Genomic DNA, 26139 nt, shown 5'->3' with positions numbered 1-26139 from the left:
ACTGATGCTCATGTACTGTAGTTTGCACATGCTCATGCACTGATTTTGCATTGAAAAAGGCACAAAATTATTGAATCAGATTCAAAATCAGTAAAGAACAAATTCAATAAACCAAGCAAAAAATAAAGTAATTATGAGAAGTTTCTTTATATACACATTTAGCCATAAGGCTCTGCACCGTAATGTTAAGATATTCCACATGCACTTGATAATGTTGATTATATTAATATAGTCCAAGATAGGTTTAAAAAATCAAAATACCAATAAGTTTTTAGTGTAGTTGATGTGGAAAGCTACAGTGGGTGTGTAAAAAACTAGACTATTATAACAGAAACAGAAACATTAGCACCATTAATTCACTACAATCTTCTCACCTATTATAACAGAAAAAAAAATAGAAACAGAGAAACAGAAAAAAATACAAAAACAGAAACTATTATAACAGAAACAGAAACATTAGCACCATTAATTCACTACAATCTTCTCACCTGTTTAGTCTTTAATTAGCATTGAAATTTGGGCCCGTAGGCATTGAATTTGATGCCTCCACAGAATCAGCAAACTCCCCTAAAAATTTAAAACAAAACAAGTTAAATAGCCTTACACAACATATATTATAAAACAAAATAAACAACAAAATAAATGCATTACATACCGATATCCAATTGCTTCTCAAATTCCTCTACTTCATCCATTAAAGTCCTAAGGCTTATTGGAGTAGAAGAAGAACGAAACCAATTTTGTGCACATATGAGACCTTCAACACTCATCGAATTTAAACTACTTCTGAAAGGGTCAAGCACATGACCAGCAGTGCTAAAAGTAGATTCAAAGGTCACAGTAGATACTGGTATTGCAAGTACATCGCGTGCAACTTTTGAAAGTATACGATATCTAACTGAATTCACCTTCCACCAATTTAGAATGTCAAAATTATCATCTTGATCCTCACATCTTTAAGCTAGATATCTATCAACCTCTGAATTACTTTCCAAACTATCTTTTGACTGTAACTGTTGCTTAAATTGTGCCATCAATTGTGTCTTTCTACTCTCATTCTTGTCAACTAAAGGACCTACATCTTCATGTGGGGGAACTTGTGCGCTGAGGAGAACTCCCTTATTCATTTTCCATGTATGCCTCATAAATGCGAGTAAATGCATTTCTCACCCTCCAACTAAAATCAATTTTTTTTGTAGGATCATGTGCATACATTTGTCCCAAACCAAAATCAAGATATCGCATCTTGAACCTAGGATCAAGAAGAACCCCAACATACAGCAACATATTCTGATTTTCCAAATTGTCCCAATACTTTTCAAACTTTTTCAACATATTTGTGGCCATTAATCCCACCATATGGCTTCGTTCTTCACACTCCATGTTAATAGCATCTTTTATACCAACCAACTCCGGGAAAAAAATATTGCAAGTTACGTATTCACCCCCCGAGAAACGTAACGTTACATCTTGAAATAATTGAAGAAACCTCACAAATAGCTTCACCTTCTCCCAATCGGATGCATTGGGAGTCCCTAACTTCCTCGACTTTCTTTTATTCACCACATCTTCATCATCAACATCGTCATCATTATCACCTTGAATACTACCAAGGAAACACGGATCTTCTTCCTCCAATCTCTCAAAAGCCTTTCTAAATTTTGCAGTCCTCTCCAACATAAGATAGGTAGAGTTCCACCTAGTTGGTACATCTAAGCAAACTTGGGATTTGGATTGAATATCTTCCAAACTCACACATCTCTTAAATATTGCCCACCTTTGAGGGGAGGATTTAACATATTTCACAACACCCTCACCTTCACAATAGACTCATCATATTCTTTCAACCCTTCCCTAACAATTAAATTCAAAATATGGGCTGAACATCGCATATGTAAAAAATCATGTTCCAAAATCGTGTCTCTCCTATACTTGTTTTTTTTTTTCAAAAAAGAAACAGCCCCATTATTAAAACTTTCATTATCAAGAGTGATTGCAAGTATCTTTGGTCGCCCCCAATCATGCAAACACATCTCTATACCCCTACCAAGTGTATCACCCTTGATTTTCAACCAAAGAAAATGATAAAATCCTCTTGTGTAATTTCCAGTCATCATCAATAAAATGTGTTGTCAAATACATATAGTTTAGGTTTTGAACGGATATCCATGTATCCGTGGTCAAGGAAATTCGCTGCCCTCGAAGATCATTTTTTGACTTTTGTTTTTTCCTAAAAAACAAACTAAAGCAGTCCTTAGCAACCGTCATACGGGATGGAATCCCTACCCACTTAGGGCAAACTACAAGCATGAACTTCCTGAAACCCTCCCCTTTAGCATGTCTAAAGGGTAACTCATCAAGAATAATCGTCTCCGTTAAGGCTTGTTGGCAAGCCTCAACAGAAAATGAAATGGGCACAAGTCCCCCACTACTACTTCCTCCCTCCACTTTCCAACCTAGGGTGGTCTGGGAATTATCCGTCTTCTTAAACGGACATTTTTTACATTGGTGCTCAATGTGGTACTTCATGGATTTCGTACCATTGGTCTTCGTATCACATGCATACGAAGCACCACAATAATTGCAAGCAGCCCTAGGTTTAGTGGGATCACCTTTTGATATTTTTGTAAAGTGATCCCAAACCATTGACTGCTGTCTACCAAGTTGTGACCCACCAACCAAACTATTACTTACATTGGATGGCTGTGGAGGTGGAGGTGGAGGTGAAAATGGAGGAATGTCTTGTGTTGACTCTTGCACATCATTTGTAGACGACTCCATCTACAAAAATGAAGAGACATAAAATAAATTCACAGGAAAAACAAGAAACAGAATTTTTGTCTCATAATGATAATAGCCATTAGCCAATAGGTAGAGATTAAAAAAAAAAATACAGAAACAGAAACAGATACAGAAACAGAAACAGAGAAACAGAAAAAAAAATACAGAAACAGAAACAGAAACAGATACAGAAACAGAAAAAAAAAAATACAGAAACAGAAAAAAAAATACAGAAACAGAAACAGATAAACAGAAACATAGAAACAGAGAAACAGAAAAAAAAAATACAGAAACAGAAACAGAGAAACAGAAAAAAAATTTACAGAAACAGAAACAGAAACAGATAAACAGAAACAGATAACAGAAACATGGAAACAGAGAAACAGAAACAGAAACAGATAATTGCAGGAAAAAAAATATACAGAAACAGAAACAGAGAAACAGAAACAGATAAACAGAAACAGAGAAACAGAGAAACAGGAAAAAAAAAAATACAGAAACAGATAAACAGAAACAGAAACAAAGAAACAGAGAAACAGAAAAAAAAATACAGAAACAGATAAACAGAAACAGAAACAAAGAAACAGAAACAGAGAAACAGAGAAACAGAAACAGAAACATAAAGAGAAACAGAAACAGAGAATAGGAAGAGACCTGTGTCCAATGGACGGATATAATTAGGCTGAGCCTGCCTTTTCTTTTGAGCCAACTTGGATCAGTTGACTTCCAATTTAGGTTGGCCAGCACCTTTCAGAACATTAATTTTTTGAAAATAATCTATTTACAAGCTATGTTTTGATACACATTAGCTAGTGATATGGAGGATATATTTATATATATATATATATATATTTATATAAAGATAAGCTACATCCACTAATAAATAGAGTTTTGATTTTCTTTCTATGACTAGATTTTATAATGAGTAGTATATATGTTGATACATCAAAGTTGCAAGTAACATGGTTCTAATCTTTTGTGCCTCCAAGCTGTTCAAGATAATGTGAAATTGGCCAATTGCCTTGGGGATCTTATTTCCTATTAGATGAAATATCACATTTGCTCATAAAAATTTAAAAGGAAAAAGAAAAGGCTCAGTCAGTGGCATGCACAAAGAAAGAAGAAGAAAGAATACAATCATACATATTGTAAGAATCTAAACACATCTTTATATTTTCTCTCATATTTTCTACCTATCCAAACACTATCCATAATAGCCATTACACTTACTGGACATAAATGCAAGAAATACCAAACAAAATTATACGAGAGAGAGAGAGAGTACCGAACAAAAAACGGCGCCGGAGGGGCAACGCGGCAAGGGGGGCCCAGGGGGGAGGCAACGGTTAAGGTTTGTAAATCGGGAGGGGAGGGGAGAAGAGTGAAAAGGGAAAGTGAGTGACCGCGCTGGGGGGGGGGGTCTTTAAAGCACTGATAAAACGGCACCGTTTGGTTCTTTAATGGACCCAAACGGCGTCGTTTTAGGGGCTTTAGAGTGAAAAACAGAAAGGCTAAACGGCGCCGTGTGGCCCGTTTGCCGGGAGGGGGGGTCTTAAATCTGAGTAATAAAACGGCGCCGTTTGGTTCTTTAACGGACCCAAACGGCGCCGTTTTAGGGGCTGTACAGTGAAAAAAATAAATAAATAAACGGATACTATTATACATATATATATAATATTAATTATATTATGCTATAATATATTAACTCTTATAATATATTAATATATACTAATACTAATTACTAAGTATTAATAATTATACTATTATAGTGTTATTATATATTATACATTGATACAAATACATTATGGAATATATAATACATATTATAAAATTATATATATATTATAATTTATACCCTAACTCTTAATAGATTAAGTATAAGTTATAACTATATTAATTATTAGTATAAGTTGTATAACTGTAGTCTATAGTCTATATTAAACTATAGACTATATTTATTTTATTTTTATACCATATTAGAGTCTAGATTATTAGTATTAGTAATTTAGTATAAATATTAGTATTAGACTATTAGTATAAAATTATATATATATTGTAATTTATACCATAACTCTCAAGACTTAATAGTATTAGTAATTAATACATTAAAGAATATAACAATACTTTAATACTAAATATGTATAGACTTATTACTTATAGTTATAGACTTATAGTGATTACTTATTATAATTAGTATAACTATATAATAGTATTAGTAATATAATTAATTAGTATTATACTATTAGTAAAATAGTATAGTTATATAATAACTATATAATATAGTAAAGTTAAGTGATTAGTTTATTTAGTTATTATAATTAGTATAGTTATACTAGTATAACTATAGTAATTACTTAATGGCGAGTTAGTGTCTTAGTGATATAATTAGGTTAGATGATAATTATAGTTATAGTATAGTTATAGGTTAGACTATTAGTAATATATTATAGTAATAAACTTATATATATTAGACTATTAGTAATATTATTTATAGACTACCCACTTAGTTTTTTGTATAAGTTATAACTATAGTCTATATTAGTATAAGTATAATTTTAAGTTATATAACTATACTCTATATTAGACTATTAGTATTTATTTTATTTTTATACCATATTAAAGTCTAGAGTCTAGACTATTACTCTATTAGTATTAGTAATTTAGTATAAATATTAGTATTAGTATAAAATTCTAAATAATAGTATTAGTATAAAATTCTAAATAATAGTATTAGTTAATAATTACTTCATGGCAAGTTAGTGATACAATTAGGTTAGATGATAATTATATAATTAATTATTTACAATTATTATATAATCAATATATATATATATATATAAAAAATTCTCATTCAGTCCGGTCTAGTCTGGTTCGGGGTGAAAAACCCTTGGACCGTGGACCGGACCAAATGACTTCGGTCCACTCCAATTTGGACCGAGACCGACTGGGACCAGTCCTGGTCCGGTCGGTTTTTCCAGTCCGGACCGACCGACTATCACCCCTACTCTCTCTCTCTCTCTCTCTCTCTCTCTCTCTCTCTCTCTCTCTCTCTCTCTCTGTGTGTTTTGCTTTGCATTTCACTCCAAAATGGCCGACGAAACTCCAAATCCTTCTCCACCGCTGGCCCCAGCTACCTCTGACCGACCTATTGATATAGATCACTCACCAGCACCCACGTTAGTGGTTGTGATGGAGTCTGAGTCTCTTTCTGTCACTGAGAATGAATGTGAACAGCCAACCACACCCCAGTGGCTGAGTCTGGCTCCCTAGTCGTGGTGGATGAGAAAGAAGACCTTCCATTGCCGCCGCCATCTGTCACTGTAGTTGTCGAGGTGAAAACTTCAGCTACCCAAGAAAGGGTTGGTGTTGCTGAGGCTGAAAAACCGAAGCCGACTGAGGACAAAAAGATTCCTCAGTCTCTACTTTCTTTCAAGGAAGAGAGCAATGTCGTGGCCAATCTCTTAGATTCTAAACAAAAGTCTCCGCAAGAACTTAGGCAGCTCATCCAAGAAGCTCTCGACAGCAACCGATTCACTTTCTCACCACCACCACCTAAAGATGCAGAGAAACAGGGTTCGGCTTAAGAAGCACCAATAAAGCTAGAAAATGCACCAGCTGTACCATCCGAACCCACTCCGAGAATCGAAGAAAAGCCAGAAAAGGAAGCCCAAGCCCAAGAAGGCTAAGGCTAAGGCTATCTTGAAGGCTATGGTGCTTGGCTTCAATGGCTGTCGAAGAAGACAAATGGGGGCTGTGAGGTAGGGGGGAATGAGTGAGGGCTTTTCTATTTCGAGATTGAAGGCTAAGAGATGAGAGACAACAACTAGTGAACTGGTTCATTATTTTAGTGAACCCGGACTACACGTAATGGGTGCAATGGCTTCACTCAAATAGTGGTTTCCACGAAGAATATTACTATAAGAAAATTCCAAAGAAACATGATTTTGAATTTCATTGCATTATCACCTTTTAATACATTTTTTAAAGAATTCAAGTTGTAGAAAGAGAGATCTCAAATCTCAAAATCTCAGAAGAGGACACATGCACATGTATAGTTTAGTAACACAAAATGGAGATAAATAAATAAATAAATAAAATTGGCATGGAGATATACTGGAGCCCCTTCACATGTCAAAAAATCTTGATAAATGCGGCCTAAGGAAATAAATCTTTGCAGTGTGCCCAAACTCAATTAACAAAAAAAGAAAAAAGAAAAAAGAAAACCTCAAGGACGATGAATTTTTTTTTTAAAATAAAATAATTATTTTGTCTAATCATATTAATAAAATGTATAAAAAATATATAAAAATGATTGTATATAACACAAATTTATTTTCGAAATCAGGGAACAAGTAGTTCACTTCAAGGGGCCATGTGTGCATGTTGCCATTTCAGTTTGCACGACCACTAGATGGCCAAGATTCCAGCCATGGTAAAATAATTCCGAAGGAATTGGGTTGGGCTTTCTAGACCCTCATCACTACTTCAGCATTCCATAAATTTAGCTCTCTCTTTGTCGTTTGTCAGGGGAGAGTGATATATTTATTTGTCACTGATTGTAGCATTGTCATCGACAATGCATATGATGTCATCACAATAATGCTGAGTGTCACGTCTCCATTTTACTTATAGCAATACTGTCATTCACAATGCACAATGAGGTAACAAACAATTCTAGTGACGTAATCAATCACCATATGGTATTCATCTATGTATCCTCATGCCATTATAATAAATTTTAAGAAATGTTTTGTTCCTACAATTTTCTTTATCCTATTTGTCCACCTTGCTGAACACCAAAAGTTTTAGAAGGTTTGTTGATGAAAGCTCTATTTTTTAATGACTTGTGGAGCTGGTTGGTGCTGACAAATCGTGGGAAAGTATGCAATATATAGCAGTTGGGAATGTTGCCCAAATGACTAACACAAGAGGGGGTGAATTGAGTTGTATTTTAAAAAATAACAATTATGAATCAAACATACAATATAAAATATAAACAAAATACAAAACAACAATAAATATAAAGATAAATGGTAAGAGAGAAGTAAACTCAGTATGTTAACGAGGTTCGGCCCTACTGCCTACGTCCTTGCCTCAAGCTACCCCTTGAGGATCCCCAAATTCACTATTCAACCTCATTCAGGTGGAGATAGAAACCTATTACATCTTTGAACAACACCGCTACAAAGGATCCATGTAGAACACCCTTTACACTTGCAATCACCTTACACATGGTGATTCAACTATTCTCTGTGTAGAACACTTTCTACACACACAAGGATTACACACCCTTTTACTGATACAAGAGCTGATAGTGGGTAAGTTATCAGAAAACACTCATCAATGAGTGAAATAAGAACAATACAGCGCAAACTATATCTATCTCAAAATGAACAAGGATTAAGGCTCAATGCTTAGAGAAAAGAGAATGAAAGCTTTGAATGAATGTTGTATACTCTTGATGTTGTAAATGTGAAGTTCTCAAATGATCTATTTATAGGCATCTGAGATTTCATATTCAAATTTAAAAAGATTCACATGTCAAATACAACATCATTCACTTTTTCAAAAAATTCAAATAAAAGGTTCTTCTTTTTCAATTGTCAAATACAACATCATTCATTTTTCAAAAGTTTCAAACCTAAACTTTTACTTTTAGCATATGACAAAAGGAGCACATTTTACTTTTCAAAAAATTCAAACCTAATCTTTTTACATTTTACATATGACAAAAGGAGTACACTTTACTTTTCAAAATTTTCAAACAAAAATATCTACCTTTTGCATAAGTCAAAAAAAGCATAAATCACTTTTGAAAATATTTAAATAAAACATGCACATATGAAATATGACAATCAATCATCTTTAATATTTTCAAAATTCAAACCTTTAATCATGTAATGCACATGTGAAAGATGACAATCAATCATCTTTCAAAATTTTCAAATTTAATTTTCAAAATATTCATGCACATGTGGAAAATGTATTTTAATGCTTTATGATAAAATATTAATTTTGAGCCTTAATCCTAATTTCAAATTTTTAAGAGATTTACAACATTACTCTATGACTTTAATGTGAACTTGTTCCCTTCTTGCTCATGCTTGGTTCCTTAATGTGCTTGATTCCATTGTGTGGACAACTTGAGCTCGAGACTCCTTTATTCTTTGAATTTATTTGTTATCATCAAAATCCATGTGTAGATTTATAATTACACGAAACTTGAAACCTTGGGTTCAACAGGGAAGGAGGGTCCAGATACCATCATCTGGCAACCTGCTAGTGATGGTTGTTTTTCATCATCAACGGCATGGCAAATCACTTGGGTAAGAGGGGTAGAACAGCTTGGGATGGAGTGGATATGGCACTCTGTTGTGCCCAAAAATTATCACTGTATGCATGTGGAAAACCAAGGTTAATGGTTTGGCCACAAATGATCGCATTAGGGCCCTAGGCATTCCGATAGTTTCACACTATGATTGCTGCTCACTGGGCAACTGTGAGTCGCTTGATCATGTGTTGGCTGTAGGGAATATTGCTGCAAAAGTCTAGGATTCGACTGAAACGGCTTTGGGTCTTCCTCCTCTGGCATCTCGTTTGTGGTGGGCAACAGTGTTGCACTGGTTCTCTTTTGCCAAAAAATCTTCTCAGCGTGGTGTCCTTATTGGTATCCTTCCCTGCATTATCACATGGCAACTTTGGGTGCGACATTGTAAGGCTAGGATGAAGGAGTTTCTTGAACCAGCAAAGAGCGTATGGCTGGCTGTCAAAGTGTGGCTGCGGAAGTTGTCAGGCTTGCTTATGATTTCCAGGTCTCTTCCATATCTTGATATTCCTCTAAGCAGTATTAGGAGTCGAAGGGCACAACTGATTTATTGGCTCAAACTAGTTGAGGGGTGGGTCAAGATCAATGTAGGTGAAAGTTGTAGAGGGAATCCTGGGACTTGTGGAGGTGGCGATGTGATTCGGGACCACTGGGGCAATTTTATTGGTGCATTCTTGTCGTATTTTGGACATGGTTCTAATAACATGGCCGAACTGAGAGCCCTGTTACTTGGTGTGCGCATGTCCAGGGATATGGAGTTTATGCAGTTAGAGATAGAGTGTGACTCAATGCTGGTAGTCAACTGGCTGTCAGCTAGGAAATGTTTGAATTGGTATTTATGGGATTATTGGGAAGATCTCCTTACCTTGTTAACAAGACTTTAGTTCACCGTTGCTCATCAATTTAGAGAAGGCAATGGTCTAGCAGATTTTCTTGCACGATAAGGGGAGGAGGGTATTGTTAGGCGATACACGGATTGGAGTTCATTACCGAGGACTTTAAGGGGCATGCTTAGGTTGGACAAACTATGCTTGCCGCATATTAGAGCTTGAGGATGTGTTTAGTTTAGTTTTTGTTGGTATTTGTTTTGCTGTTTTCAAATAACACACGGGCTAGTGGGTGTTTTGTGATTATCTTAATGGTATTTTTTTTTATTCCATGCTATTCCTCCACCACAAGTGAATGTTTTTTTAATAAAAATGAGAAGGGATCACTCATGAACAGATGACCTTTGTCTCTTTAAAAAAAATACTACATACAATCATGGAGTGGCAAGCATCATGCAATCTTTTTGAAAAATAGTGGAATCCACTATTATATTGCGCTTGCGCACTTATGACTGCAACTATCATTTCTCATTTTTAATTAATTACAAACCATTTGAATTCTAAATAAAGGAAATGTTTGTATAGATTGGTGGGAAAATAAGTTAATCTAGTGGAAAATGAAAGGGCTATAAAGAAAACTTTTAGGGAGTAAATTATCTGAATTTTTAATCATGCCTATGGTTGAACTTTGGTTGGAAGTAGGAATGGGAGCAAGTTGAACTCCCAGTTACATTTTTCTTTTTCTTTTTAAGAAAAGAAAAAGAATTAGAGCCAAATGGTCTATAAACTTGTCAAACAATTACTTCTAACCATCATGATTTCAAAGGGGAAAGGCTTCATATAAAAACTAAGGTTGTACACCAATGTATCGGCATCGGTTTCGGCACAAAACTGAGATCCCACCGATGTGGGAGAATGCTACTTAGAATAGATCGAAACTGATCAACTGTGGGAGAGAAAATGGATCCCATCGGTCTCGACGTGCGTCGGCTCAGTCTTCGGTTGCCATCAACATCTCTGTGATAGAGGAGTGTCGTCTGGCATCTGTGATTTTTCCCAGGGTCTACGAAGAACATGCTGCAAGAAACCCTAATTTCTGACTGAGGAAGAAGTAGACAGGGAAGAAAGAGGGAGGGGGTTTGTTAAATGATTTAATCCCATTTTGGAATGACACCATTTAGCTTAAGCCAAACTGCGTCATTCCATTAACTTTTTTTTTTCCTCAACACAAGGTCTTAAATGACGCCGTTTCACTTTAATATTTCATGATGTTTCAACATAGGTATAAAATCAAAATAAAAGGGTATAGTTGATGTAGGCCAGTTCAGTATTTTTCCCAAGGTCGAACCATGAATCGGCCAATATCAGTTTTGCTTAGATGCTGCCGCCAGCCGACCGGTTCTTCACCGGTTTGGTCCGATTCCTGACTCCAACTGTGTGACGCCCCCAGATTTCCGTTTGGGATCTGACGGACATCCGAAGCGTCGGGACATGCAACACAAGGTTACTTGCCTCCGTTCATGACATATAAGATGTAATGTTCCTAACATGCTTCTAGCATTATGCAATATTCGCAGTAGATAATTTTTATTTTTTTAGCAATACTATGCACCAAACTTATAAAATCTCAAATAGTTAAATCGTAATCCAAGCATACTTAACAAAATAAACATCCATGATTTTAGTACAAGTCTTAGAAGACTATAATTTCAACAACATGGGAGGCCAGACTCCAAATTTACATTACCAAAATACACTATTGAGGAAGTTCATCAAGTAACTCGTGTAACTTGACTAACGAGGCCAGAATACTATCCAAAAACTAACTATGGAAGCTGTAAGCTCCGCGTCGTGTCTGCGGCGTCTAGTCAACCTCCTTCAGTCTACCAACGTCTGCTCCCTGCTCTGATCCTGACACAACGCCTACCATTCGGGGGAAATGGTAGTTGGGACTACCACAGTGAGATTTGATTACAAATCTCAGTAAGTTAATAGGAAACTCACACACAGGTTAATGATGCATGCATGGCAGTAAAAACATGAATGCATAATTAAAATCGTAAGTAAGCATAGCATAACTTGACATATAACATGGCATAACTGACATAAACTGAACTGAAACGTGAATTGAACTTGACTTGACATGACATGAACCTGAACTTAAAATATAACATGGGCTAACAACATAACATGAACGTGGACATGAAATATAACATAGACTTGAATCATAGCATGAACATGAACATACATAACATAAACATAAACTTGAATTTAACATAAACATGAGCATAACATGACATAAACGTGAACTTGAGACATAATATAAACATTAACATAACATAACATGAACGTGAACTTGAAACATAACGTGAACATGAACATAACATAACATGAACATGAGTTTGAATTTAACATAAACGTGAACATAACATGAACATGAACTTGAAACTTAATGTAAACATGAACATAATATAACATAACGGCAGATTATACTCCTTCACCGTAGTACTCGGCAGCGCATAACCTTGATCTTAGTACTAGACAGCGCGTATCATCCTTCTGTAGTACGGCAGATTATACTCATTCACCATAGTACTTGGCAGCACATAGCCTTGACCACAGTACCAGGCAGCGCGTATTATCCTTGACCATAACATAACTTAACATAACGGTAGATTATACTCATTCACCGTAGTACTCGATAGCGTATAGCCTTGACCGCAGTACCAGGCAGCACGTATTATCCTTAGCCATAACATAATTTAACTAATTTAACCATCTATAGTACGGTAGATTATACTCCTTTGCCTTAGTACTCAACAGTGCATAGCCTTGGCCGCAATACCAGGCAACACGTATCATTCTTAACCGCAGTACAAATTAACTAATAACTGAAACTTAACTATTCTCAAAATGCACAACTGTATTCGAGATAAAACGTGACTGGAATACGAAAGAATGTAAGTCCTGATGTCACATAACCTAACTTGAACGTAACTTGAGAGACATGACTTACTTGAGATAGAAATATTTCGTAGTATGACATAATATGTAACAAACAATATTTCATAACATAGCATAACATGTAACAGTAAATATTATATGACATGGCATACATGTAATAGATGGTATAATATAATATGACATACTTGTAACATATATCAATACATGACATAATAGATTGTGTAACAGATAAGCATTCATGACAGAATAAATCATGCGTAACAGATAAACATGCAATGACGTGGCATGACATGGCATATATGATAACATACATACATAAATTGTTGATCTCTTACCCATCATACGTACACAGTAAACTGATAATAAGTTAGAAGCTAACTTACCTCGACCGTTGTGTTTTCGAGAATAAAGTGCGAAACACGAGAAACTATAAGAGGGTATTCTAAAAGTTAGAAATTTAATTACTAACAATTAGAAATGTGTAAAAGAGACAACTTAGAGTAAAATTATCATTTTACCCTCTACATGTGGGAAAATGATCATTTTTTCCATAACTTAAGGATTTCACATCCTAACTCCAAAAATTTCCAAAATTTACATTCCTCATGTAAATTTTTTCCTAAGCTCAAATATCAATTCAGAAAAATTTAAAACAAATCACAACTACGGAAAACACACTATGGCCGAAACATCCATAGGCCATTTCTCTTGATTTTTGTTGCAATTCCTTCTAATTTCAAAACTCATGCTTAAACCAAAATTTTGCAACAAAAATCTTCCAATCTTAAGTTTAAAATCATACTTAAAACATCCATTTAGAAAAAGCTGATAATCAACACCAAACTTTTTGTAAAAAGATCCAAATACTTGAATTACAAGCTTTGACCCTAAATCAAAACATCTCCAAGAATTTCAAAAAAATCAAATCTTACTTCTACCATATTTATAACATCATCCTAGGATCAATCATACTTTAAATCATCAAAATAAAGTCACCAAAGTCACAAAATAACACTTGGAGTTTTTTGCTTTACACTTAGTCCAAAAACAGAAACTTTTTTCTTAACTAGCTTTGATAAATCTCTTGATCAATGGCTTAAGAAGGTGAGATATTTGAAATAAAGTATCACATGATTTAAAAATGTGTCCTAAAGAATATCCAACTATCAAACTTAAAATCACATGGCTAAAACTCAATAAAACATGGATCTCACCCAAAAATATCAAATCTTAGGCCTAACCGAAATTCTCTTGCATAGAAAAATCATATTTTTGAAACTAATGCTAAATATCTTCAAAATAACATCCTAACATGAAAATAAGAGATTTAGGATCATCATATAAAAATATCAAAACCAATAGAGTAAGATCAAACCACGAAATATTCAAACTTTCTCCAAATAAAAACTGTTTTAACACTTCCAGTTTTCAAGTTTCTAGATCTAAGAAAATCTATCATTAAAAGCTTTAGTAATACAACAAAACTTCAATGAGCACTCTTAAACACATGCTAACAACGCTCCATAAAAGTTTCGGACCAAGATATGTCAATTAGGTTGGTCAAAAATTCCAAAACATAACATACTCTCTAGTTTCACGCCTAAAATGACCTTTCCATGGTTAAAAATACTTTCTACCAACCAAATGACCATGGAATAATACGAATAATATATATATATATATATATGGAAACTAGACTCAAATACGAACAATTGTTATGAAGGAGTCATCGTGTGAAAATACTTACAAAGGGTCGAAAAACTCCACGAAAAAGACCCAGAAATCTATCCGAGAGAGCTCTTTTACGTTTCTCTCTAAGAACGGGGTGAAGAAGTGATGAAAAGGAAGGAAATGTGTCTTACACGACTCAAGGCTTCTGTAGGGGGAAGATATGGACCTGAATGACCTTGATTGGAGGTGACTATGTGACATAAAGTGAAGAATAGTGAGGGGCAAAAGACAGCCTATAGAAGCTATGAGGTATGGAGGTTGATGGGGGTGGGTTTCTCCATCTCATCAAGGCACTATTGGGTGCAGCCAAGGGCAGTGAATGGTCTGCCATGTGGGGGAGGAAACTTCCTTAAGAAGCCTTGCCAAGGTGGCCAAATTCATGGGCCTTGATGGGTCTCAACCAAGTGGGTTTCAATTTGGGGTTTAAAGAGGGTTTGGTTAGAGTTTGAGACGCTATCAAGACCAAATCCAATTTTTATTGGCCCAAACAAATTTCCAAGGTTTAAAAAGTTGGATAATGATGTCATAACAAGAATTTGAGAAATGAATAGCATGTGGAAGTGATTTAATCAAGTGATTAAACATAATGCTAGAAATTAGACCAAAAAGGGTTTGAATGCCAACTTTAGCGTTTGGAGAAACCGTTTAGGGTTTCAGTTTCAACCAAGTTTTTGGAATTTCAATTGGATTCCAACCATTTAGGTTCGCTATGGTTGAAACCTTCTTTGATCTGGCTCAATTTGGTTGATCAGATGAAAAACGTTTTGCTTAGATGGCATGATCTCACACCTTAATTTCCTTCCCAAATCCATCTAATGGTTACTTTTCGTGCCAAGTGTCTAATACTATTCACTATATGTGGCTAAGATATTTCCAAGTGTCCAAATAACATTTCTCTAACCTAATTTGGACATTCAACATTGTGATTTTGAAAATACTGCACTTAATACGCTTATCGAAGTTACTATTCACTCTAAAAAAATGCATAATAAATTTAGCACTGAAAAATCCTAAATATTCATATTAACCTACAATGAAAATCGTTTACCAAAACTCAATCCCGAAATGCCACTAAAATAAATTCACAATTTCAAACAAGCACTTCGTTTGAAATTATGAAAATGAGTTATTATTCTATAAAATCCTAAATATTCAATTGAGTCTAGCGACGTAGACTATAACGTATTCTAATACTTTTAACTACCTCAAACAATTAAAATTACATTTCTGACACCATAATAAGTGATAATACTACGTTGACAGACTAAAACCTTTGCGATTAATCGATTCATGAAAACTTATGGAGTTTTTACGAAATTCCTAAAGTCTAAAAATTCCACCATTGAATTTCTAACAGGCTGTTACAGACTACCGGTTCCCATCGTTGGCTACTAGTTCAAGTAGTTCCTATACACCCCTAATAAAAATAACACAAAAGTTTCGTATCAAATAATGTGGTAGCTCTATCTTCAAGCCATCTCCAACATACAAGAGACTACCAGTGCATAGATGGGCATTCTGCCACATAAATTTGTTACAAAATTCTTATTTTAGTAAATTAGTCAGACAAAAGAAAACAGGTATCAACAACATCAGTATCTCAGATCAGATGATAATTTTTTTCTCATCTGTTGGGATTGTACAGTTTCTGGCATCTTCTATGAAACATGATTTACGGCCAGGGAACTAAAAGATACAAGTTGGAATACAGAACACTGTGAAGTTAATTCCATGTCTATTTTTGTACAACTAGTAAGGAGTTTTCGATGGAGATTTGATGGAGATACTTTACGCAGAATGCCGGATTATACCCTGCACAGCCCGATTTCAGATGCAACTCTCATGTCGGGAAAACTGAAAATGATTATATCCTCAGTATACCCCAGAAAAAAAAAAAGATCAAATCCCGCCGCCAACTTTGATACTTGAAAATGAGGCAGCTCTCGAACCTCAACTACTGATGCTGGTTCTTGTCCAATCCAAAAAATGAGCAATTTTGGAACGCATCCAGACTGCTGGCTATCAGACGGTTCAAACCGCCAAGGCTATCACTTAGAATTAAATCTTCACTATGGTATTTAGAAGACGGTTTATCCAAATCTAGCGGTCCTAAAGAATCAGGCTGCAATATAGAAGCAAAGAAATAAAGTCAACTACCTGTAAAAAGGACTACCAAAGATGAAAAATGGCATTACTTGTGTCTAAGATTCACAAATTTATTTCATTTCGTATTGAGAGCATGCTGAAACGGGGTAGTTATAGAGGTGGCTTTCAGGATATGAACAGTAAGCTACTAAGCACCAATGAGTTATTGGGATTAAAGTAAACAAAAAAGTTTCTATAAAAGAAACGTACCCAGTATATATCTGCTAATGTGCTGAAATCCTTTGCCGAAGTATCTACAATATGCGTACAAGACTGATGAGTTTCTTTCATGAGGTCCTCTGCAGGGCTTTCCACAGGTTCCTCCACCTCAGGTGACTCCTGCAGGAAAATCTCTAGATATTACAACTTTCAATCTACCAGCAACTATTCCCAGGAAGATAGCTTGATCATAGAATGACTACACAAATAATACCTCAAGCAAACACTCAGTACCCTCCAAGCTCGTTCTAGTAGTCTGCTTGCAGGAGCCTGGGGAAGAAACTCTGGACAAAATTGGATCCTCCTGACAAAAAACAGAGTTCTTTTTATAGGAGAAGGCATCACACGTTTCTTCAGCATCCCAGATGGAAGATGCATGGGATGGCATAGTTGGTTGATATCCCATCTTGTCCTGATGCTTAGATATGTGAGCAGCAATAGCAGCATCAAAAGAGTCGCAACTGAATGGAACCTGCTGAAGGCATTGGGAGCTTTCGGCAACAGGTGGGTTAATGCAATTAACATCAATATCATGAGAAACTCCGGAAAGTAGATCACCAATGCTTATGTTGGTAAGGGTATCAGCCCAGTCACCAGCTGTCAGTGCAGGCCCAGTACCAAATTTCAGGTCATCCTACATACAATACAGAGAAAATTGTGCTGTCCTTTAAGTGGTAACCATTGCGCAAATATGTCGAATACTAGCCATAATTAAGTTCTAGATTCCAATAATAGGAATTCATAAATAAATAAAATAAAATAAAATAAAAAATCAATAATAGGTGCTGTCCTTTACTCACAAAACATTTTTTGCCACAATAATTTCTGTCTACTGGCAAAGAATTAATATTTAAGTGATAACCATTGCGCAAATACATCAGATTTCAAACAATTGTCTAAATCCACTTAATTAGCAACCACAGATCACCACATCATTTTTTCCTTCACTTTTTGTTTTTTCCCCCTTAGGGGGAAGGGTCTGTCTTCAGGACTACACATGAAACTTATTCTTAAAATTAGTTATAGTGACTTCCAAAACATAGTTTTGCATTCTATCATTCTCTTATTTTCTGCAAACAATATTTGAGACTTTGATCATCCCTTTATTACATGTCTATTTCTATTCATATGATAAACATGGTCTCCCTAAGAAAATTTTCAGCTCCATCCCTAATGGGTTAGGATAAAAACAAATCTTATCAAAACCCAACATCTGAAGTAAACATGATAAATTTATAAAGAAAGCCCGAACTTGTTGCTTTAGCAGAAAACCAAATTTTCAGAAAATTAACTTGTGAAGCAGGATTAATATTGTCATGAAGGTATCTAGACCATATTTCTAAGTTTAAAATAAGGCTACGAGACTAAAATACTTTCCACATTATGCGGAGCTGCAAAGCCCTCATGAGTGCAGTAGTTTCAATTCCATAGCCACACATGTGAGCTGATGGCACAGCAGGGTTCAATAGACGAATATAAGCATGGGAAAGGGGAAGGAAAATTACCACATCTTCAGATTGTCTCATGATAGTTCCATCACCAGCCTCCTTTCGGCACCATGATATATTCGCTGCAAGATCAGAGGACTCAACAAGGTTATTGCTTGGAGCCAAGCAAGTCCACTTATTCACCTCACGGGACACATAAGTTGAGCTGGGAGGAAGCGCATGATTCTGATTCACAACAGCTGGTTGATCCTCATAGAGATCCAAAGTCCGATCAATAGTTGATGCCATGGAGATGGGTGGTGAATCTGTGATCTTTGTATTGCCGTTCATGATATGTTCTCCCGGAATGCAGCAGGATGCAGAAGTTGGTTGCAATACAGCAGATCCAAGCTCTGTATCAGAAAACCAACCATACCTTCAAGGAGATTTTATCAGCCAGTTATGGTACGCAAAGATGTAAACTGGAAGATATTGCATTTAATTGAAAAAGAAATAAGCAAGAACCTTAAACGGAAAAATGGAGGCCTTCCTAGCATTGCATATACATCTGCAGCACTAACAATAGAGTCCTGTGTCCACCTCGGACAATCCATCAGGTTTTCGCCTTGAACACTATAAGGGAAAAGCATTAGCTCTCCAGAGGCAACACTCGAGTTTCCCCATTTGCGATTTAGATGTTCTAAAACTGATGATATCTTCTTCCGAGCACTCAGAGTGAGCTCTAGGTGTGGATTATGCTTATCCTGTCAACAGATGAAAATATGAAATGCGATGAGTTTATTTGATGGACCAAAACTATTCAGCTGCTAAAGCCTCATACCACATCAACTCTACTTTTTTTTTTTTTTTTTGTCTTTTTTTGTTTGCTCACCATTTCCAGGGCCCTCCGAGTACCATCATCAAATGGAAATAACTGGAGCTTGAGTTTCATAGAAGTCAGAATATTGTTATCAACAAAAAGATTGTGAGAAAAAGTAGGCAAAGGAGGCAGAACAGTGCTGACAGGATTGGAGCCTGGAAATTATAGTGGAGACAAATCACAGCGTCAAAACCTTAATGTGTCTAGAATTAAATGAATTGAAAAGAACAATTAGGCACCCGCATGGAATACCTGGGTCATTTTCAACCACTTTATCAGTAGCTGTCCGTTCCAAATGCTCAGCAGCATCAGCAACCAAAGAAACCCCAGCAATTGCAGCCTTTTCCCATTTTTTATATGCAGCTGATGAGAAGACACACGCTAATCATCCAATAATAACGTCCGAGAAAATTTTATTGTTATGGCACTTTTTGAATGTGCAAATTATGGAAGGAAATCCCATTTTAATATACAAAAAGCAAGAATAATGAAAAGTAAGGAACAATATTGGGTGGAGCATCGGTACTAATGTGGGAATTTGCATTTTTTTCTGAGTGGAATTTTACATTTATCAGTGTAAAACCCATTATTCACATCTAAATTCAGGACAGTAACTGCTAGAAGAAATTCCATTGTACTGCTATCTCTACTTTTAAAGATCATCAAGCAACCAGCTTCATTTTTTTTTTTTTTTATAGGTATTAACTATCAAGAGATATAAGAGCAGTAAAGATATCATCAACTCTTATCTCCTAAATTACATTCCAAAAGTTTGGAAGGGAGGGGGGGAATCACCTGGTTTCCGCCGTTGCCTTCCTGGTTTCATAGTAGTAGTATCTCCTTTGTTGTTAGTACGGTTAACACCTACATTGATATTGCGCTTCAATGATGTTTTTCCAGAACCTAATTTTTGAATGTTTTGACTATCCACGAGAACAAGTTTAACCATGCGAGCATCTTGTGCTGATGCTCTACTCTGATTTGGTACAGTGCTTGGAGCAGCAGGTGGACAGTTCTCCCCCTGGGAAGGTCGCTTCTTTATGTTCTTCCTTCGATCTTTCAAGAGTTGGTGCTCCTTCAGGGGAAAGATAGCCAGTCAGCTTGGCCCATGCAGAAAATATCGACTTTATGTATAGGAAAGCATTTCAGGATGAAAAGTAGAGAAGTTGACTAACCAAGGCTTCTATAAATATCTTCAATCTTCGGGGCTTCAAGTGAAGCTTTGAGGCTTTGCAGCTATACTTTTCCAATAAGGACCACCTGTAACAAAAGTCTCATAATTTAAGAATATAAACAGATCTCTGATCATGACGGACAAAATTTTCAAGAAAAAGAAATTAAAACATCTTTTAGCCAATGCATATTATGGAGTAACTAGCATTACCATAACAAAAATTAAGACAAGAAAACTGTAAAGAAAACAAATGATGTTGCAGGACCTAATAGATTTAAGTCCCTAATGTATTCATGGATATCCAGCACATGGTAAAAGCAAAGCAAGTCCCATTCATTTTGATGCAATAAGAGTTATTGAATGCATGTAATGGATGTAGTTCATATTACCATCGAAGCATTGCAGCATTAGTATCTTTAGAGTTCTTGGCATCCAGACACAGCCCTGGGCCGAGCAACTTATTCATACGTCTCACAAGTCGGTAGTAATAGTGTCTAACCTGAATATTACACCAAAGAATTGTCAACAAGAGAACATAGCCAAGACTCACAAAGCACGAAACAAGAAAGGTCAGAAGAAAATCTAAAGGCAAATACCTGATCTTTGTTTTTACTCTGGACACGATGTGTGATTTTCTCAAAATTCTGCAAGGAATGTGTCATGTAGTGTAGTTAGAAAATATGGCAATGTAATCAAGTCAAATGTCAAAATACAGATGGGCAATAGCATGCCTTGCCAACTTGTCGTAATGCAGTGAAGAAACTTTCCTCCTCTTGACGTGTCCAAGCAGCCCATTGCCGTGTTGGTCTTTTTGCTGCATTGGATATTATACAAGTAAAACTGAGATTTTCTAATTGTGTAGCTATCACATTCTCTAAAGCGCCAATCATAGTAAAAAATAAAAACTAACATACCAGGGTTCTTTGTTGAGACATGATTTGCAGTGGATGGGGTCACATTAGGATCTCTGTCCTGAATAGATATATTCTCTGGATGGTGGGACTCAGAGTGCAAAGTGACCTGTAACTCTGTCTGCATGTTATAGACATTACATGAAGACTATATGCTCATGCATTTCAGCTTCAAAATACTTGAGTGATGATTTATTTTGATCTCCAACTTCGTCTAAAGTCCAAATGCAGCAACCTTGCAGCAGAGAGGGGTTAACAGCTTAGAGTCCAAAAACTATTGAGTTTAAAAGAGAGCAAGCCACAAAATTATTATACTTACAAAAAACATTGTTAGCAAACATATAAGTTCACCCGCAACAAAGAATGTGGATTCACACCCCGAAAGACCCCATTCCTCTCCTCATGGGATAAAATAAAGGGAGATATAAAAAAAGAATCTCACAATTAAATGGGAGCAAGAATTTCCATGAAATTTCAAAATACATAAATGTAACTTATAGACATTAAACACATGATCTGACCAGTTCAACTACCAGAATAATCAAATCATATTTGAAGAAAGCAATCATGGTATAAATTGGTTTAAAGGTAAGTGAAGTATTGTAAAGGAAATTGAAGGAATCTCAAGTGTAGAAAGAAGTCTAAACAGGTGATGACATAAAATTTAACGCATTTTTTTGACAAGTAAAAGGGAAAATTTAAAATATCCAAAGCTATCTAGGAAAGGAACAGGAAGAGCTACACAAAAGCGTCCCCTTCCATCAACCTGCTCCATTTTACTTGCTCTGTGCTCCTGTCTGTAAAAGTTAACACATTAACAACAACTACAAATGCCAATTAATCACTCTGCTCGTGACAATACTTTTTCTGATAGGTAATCAAGAAGTTTTTTACATAAAAGGAGGCAAGACCCAAGTACACATAAAGTATACATGAGAAGTACCTAATTAGGGTTTACAACCGAAAGTAGAAAATCATGTACATTTATTAAAAACAATGGCCCCTGCCCATAAGAACAATGTTTTAAAAAGGAAAACTTTAAGCTCATCCATTGTTCTCTTGCAGTCCTTGAAGAAAAATATAAAAACCAAGATTGACTCCTAATTGCTGTCTGAAGGCCCCTGTCATTGAAAATATGAACTATCTAATCTTCAAACTTTATCACCAAGAGCCATTACAAATAACAAACTCATTCCGCAGAGTATAGTGTAGACAGCTCGATCCTAGGTATCCCCCAATGTAATTAACAACATTATCATTCGTCGCATCTAAAGAAAATAATTATATTGTTCGGATGAATAAGGGTATTGATTCAATCTGCAAACATATGAATTCAACCGTTCCAAATAAACCATCAAGAAAGATGCAAGAATTTCAAGTTTCATACAAGAATTTTCATAAAAAAAACCCAATTGAACAGTCACACAACCCTAGTCATGGTAACAAAACATAATTAATCAACCAAACAAAAATCAATGGTCTTAACTCCGTTGGATAACCGAGAAAATATTCGAAACTAAAAACACATTATGAATATGACCCTTCAATAATTCCTTGTATCAGATCCAAATAAAACATTTGAACTCATATGTGCCTGACACGACCACATAGCTAAGCTAGCATGAATCGTTTTAATCAAAGACGATAATGGTAACAGGGAAAAAAAACAAAAGAAAAAAGAAAACCTCGTTTCCTTAATCTTTTCCACGATTTTCTCAGCGGCCAAGAAAATTTTAGGGTTTCGAATTATACAGTTGACTTCAATACGAGCTCTCAACTACTTGAAAAAAAAAAAAAACCGAATCTAAAAATCTTCGTATTCAAAATACCTGAGATAGAAATTACAAGAAACCCTAGAGCCAGACGCGCGAGCTTCAGGTATCAAATAAAAACAATGGAAATCGGAGAGAATCTTCCGTCAGACGGTCTCAATTTACAGAGGGAGAGAAACTACGAATTTCACTTCGGAACCCAAATAAAATTAAACAAAGTAAAATTACATAAGTAAAATTGTAACTTTATTAGTTAATTCCTTAAAAAATATTATAAAAATCCTGTTTTTGGCTAAACTATCAGCCATAAGGAAAGTAGGAGTGGGTGGCGGGACCCACATCTCGTCCGCTAGCCCACCATCGGGCAATCCCCGCTTGGGCGGCCATGCGACCCAGATTATCAGATGCAAGGTGTGGGTCCAACCCACACCTGAGCACAGATGTGGGGATGGGCCAACATTGGCCCAGTCTGTCTGGATATATGTATGTATATATATGTATATATAATGATGTCATTTTGGTTGAAATCTCCAAAATGGCGTCATTTTGATATAGGGTTCTGAATAAAAGTCCCTTTGTCTCTCAATTTCTGTCATTGGTTTTATGATATCCTCATCGTCCCTAGCCGATCATCGTCACCGTCATGGTTGCTCTCTCCCTCTCTCCCTCTCTCCACTTACCCCAACGGGTATCTCTCTCTCTCTCTCTCTCTCTCTCTCTCTCTCTCTCTCTCTCTCTCTCTCTCTCTCTCTCTCTCTCTCAGTTAGTTTTTTATTTAATTGATTCTGAGGGTAAAATCTCCCCCCCCCCCCCGGGCCGCACTCATGCCTGGGCGGCGTGACCTGCACATGGACCGCCAACCCACCACCAGGCGACCTCTGCTTGGGCAGCCATGCGACCCCGACTATCAGATGCAAGGTGTGGGCCCCCTGCCCACACCTGAGCAAATGTGGGGATGGGGCTAGGGTTGGCCCAGGCTTGCTCGCATTGGCCTCGTCCATCTGCTTAATATATATATATCTTAAAATAAATGATTTCCTTTAGTAAAATGATGTCGTTTTGGTAGAAATCTCCAAAACGACATCGTTTTGATATAGGGTTCTAAATAAAAATGCCCTCCAGCCCTTTCTTAGTCCCTCGACTTCAAGTCCTTCCCCCCCCCCCCCTCTCTCTCTCTCTCTCTCTCTCTCTCTCTCTCTCTCTCTCATTGGTTTTATAGCTTCCTCATCGTCCCCAGTCGATCATCGTCACTATAACAGTCCGCTAAAAATTCAATGGTAGAATTTCTATAGATTTTAGAAATCTCGTGAAAACCCTTTAAATTTTTATAAATCGACTAATTACGTAGGATTTAGTATGTCATCATAGTCAGCGTTATCACTCATTATGATGTCAAAAGCGTAATTTTTATTTATTTGAGGTAGTTAGAAGTTTCATAATGTGATATAGTCTGTGCCATTAGACTCAGTTGGTTATTTAAGATTTTATAGCGCAATAATTCTATTTTTAATTTTCGAACAATACATTTGTTCAAAAATACGTTTTGCTTTTATTGAGACACTTCGAGGTGAAATTTTGATAAACGAATTGTATAATAAGTTTGTATAAATATTTAGAATTTTACTGTGCAAAGTTTAATCTTCACTTTCTTTGAGTGAATAGTAACCTCAATAGTAAAACCTAGAGCAATGTTTTCAAAATCATAGTGTGGAATTTCTACATTAGGTTAGAGAAGTTTTATTTAGACACTTGGCAAGATCTTAATCACACTTGGTGAATATTTTTAGACACTTAGCACCATAAGGAGCCATAAAATGAATTGTGAAAGAATCAACGTGTGAGATCATGCTATTTAAGCAAAACCCTATTCCATCCAATTATCCAGTTTGAGCCAAACCAAAGAGGGTTTCAACTCTAGTGAAACCCTAAATATTTGGAATCCAATTGAAACCTCAAAAACTTGGTTCAAATCGAAACCTTAAACGGTTTCTCCAAACTCTAAAGTTGGCCTCCAAACCCTTTTTTATTTGACTTTTAGCGTTGCATTTAATTACTTGATTAAATCACTTCCACATGCTATTAGTTCATCAAATTCTTGTTATGACATCATTATTCAACTTTTTAAATCTTAAAAATTTGATTGAGCCAAGAAAAATTAGATTTGGGTTTAATAGCATCCTAAATCCTAACCAAACCCTCTTTAAACCTCAAGTTGAAGCCTATTTGGTTAAGGCCCAAGGGCCCACGAATTTGGCTATGTTGGCAAATTTTCTTGAGAAACTTTCCTTCCCCACATGGCAGGTCATCCTTTGCCATTGGCCACACCCAAATAGTGTATTGATGTGAGAAGGAAGTCCATATCATTACCTTCTATACCTCACAATAGTAGCAACAATCCTTGCCCATCACTATTCTTCACTTTTTGTGATATGAGCACCTCCCATCAAATGATCATTCAAGCCCATACCTGCCCCCCTCCAAAAGTCTAGTCATACAAGACACTCTTCATTTCATCAAGTCTATCCCTCGTTCTTAGAGAGAAACCCTTAAAAGCTCTTTTAGATATATTTCTGAGTCATCTTGCGTGGTGATTTTCAACCTCTTGTAGGTAGTTTCTCACAATAATTCCGTCATAAAATTGGTTAATCTTTGAGTGCCCATCGCTATCTTATTCATTTCATTTCATGGTCATTTGATCCGTCAGAAGTTATTTTAACCATGGAAATGTCATTTTTGGAGATAAACTGAAGAGTGTGTTATATTTTGGAGTTTTTTACCAAGCTAACGGATATATCTTAGTCCAAAAATTTTATGGAGTGTTTTCAACATGTGTTTATGAATGTTCATTGAGGATTTGTTGTATGACTAAAGGTTTTGGTGAAAGATTTCCATAGATCTAGAAACTTAAAAACTAGAAGAGGAAAAATAGTTTTTGTTTTGAGAAACTTTAAATATTTCATGGTTTAATCTTACTCGGATGTGT

At 35.9% G+C, this 26139-nt stretch overlaps 1 protein-coding gene across 1 annotated transcript; it reads right to left on the bottom strand.

Moving 5' to 3' along the window:
• Nucleotides 1-16124: 16124 nt before the first annotated feature.
• Nucleotides 16125-23383, bottom strand: LOC122279535 (TSL-kinase interacting protein 1-like). Its single transcript, XM_043090222.1, has 14 exons — nucleotides 23214-23383; nucleotides 21388-21619; nucleotides 21205-21287; nucleotides 21070-21117; nucleotides 20863-20972; nucleotides 20475-20559; nucleotides 20095-20374; nucleotides 19552-19662; nucleotides 19312-19454; nucleotides 18945-19183; nucleotides 18498-18855; nucleotides 17207-17626; nucleotides 16984-17112; nucleotides 16125-16750 (listed from the first exon to the last, which is right to left on the bottom strand). Exons 2-14 carry the CDS (start codon nucleotides 21509-21511, stop codon nucleotides 16583-16585), a joined length of 2298 nt encoding a protein of 765 aa, XP_042946156.1. The 5' UTR covers nucleotides 21512-21619; nucleotides 23214-23383; the 3' UTR covers nucleotides 16125-16582.
• Nucleotides 23384-26139: the final 2756 nt, after the last annotated feature.

The sequence above is a fragment of the Carya illinoinensis genome, chromosome 10, assembly GCF_018687715.1.
Source record: "Carya illinoinensis cultivar Pawnee chromosome 10, C.illinoinensisPawnee_v1, whole genome shotgun sequence".
Classification (NCBI taxonomy): domain Eukaryota; kingdom Viridiplantae; phylum Streptophyta; class Magnoliopsida; order Fagales; family Juglandaceae; genus Carya; species Carya illinoinensis.
Note: the sequence above shows the minus strand (reverse complement) of the source record. Positions and strands in the feature narration are given on the sequence as shown.

Bases quoted from the DNA above. Each gene is read 5' to 3' on its own strand.
- LOC122279535 (XM_043090222.1), bottom strand. From the start codon at position 21,511: ATGCAGACAGAGTTACAGGTCACTTTGCACTCTGAGTCCCACCATCCA. The intron at 20,375-20,474 runs GTTAGTCAACTT...TTTCCCCTGAAG, and splicing joins AGATATTTATAGAAGCCTTG to GAGCACCAACTCTTGAAAGA. The intron at 18,856-18,944 runs GTTCTTGCTTAT...ATCTCCTTGAAG, and splicing joins CCTCCATTTTTCCGTTTAAG to GTATGGTTGGTTTTCTGATA.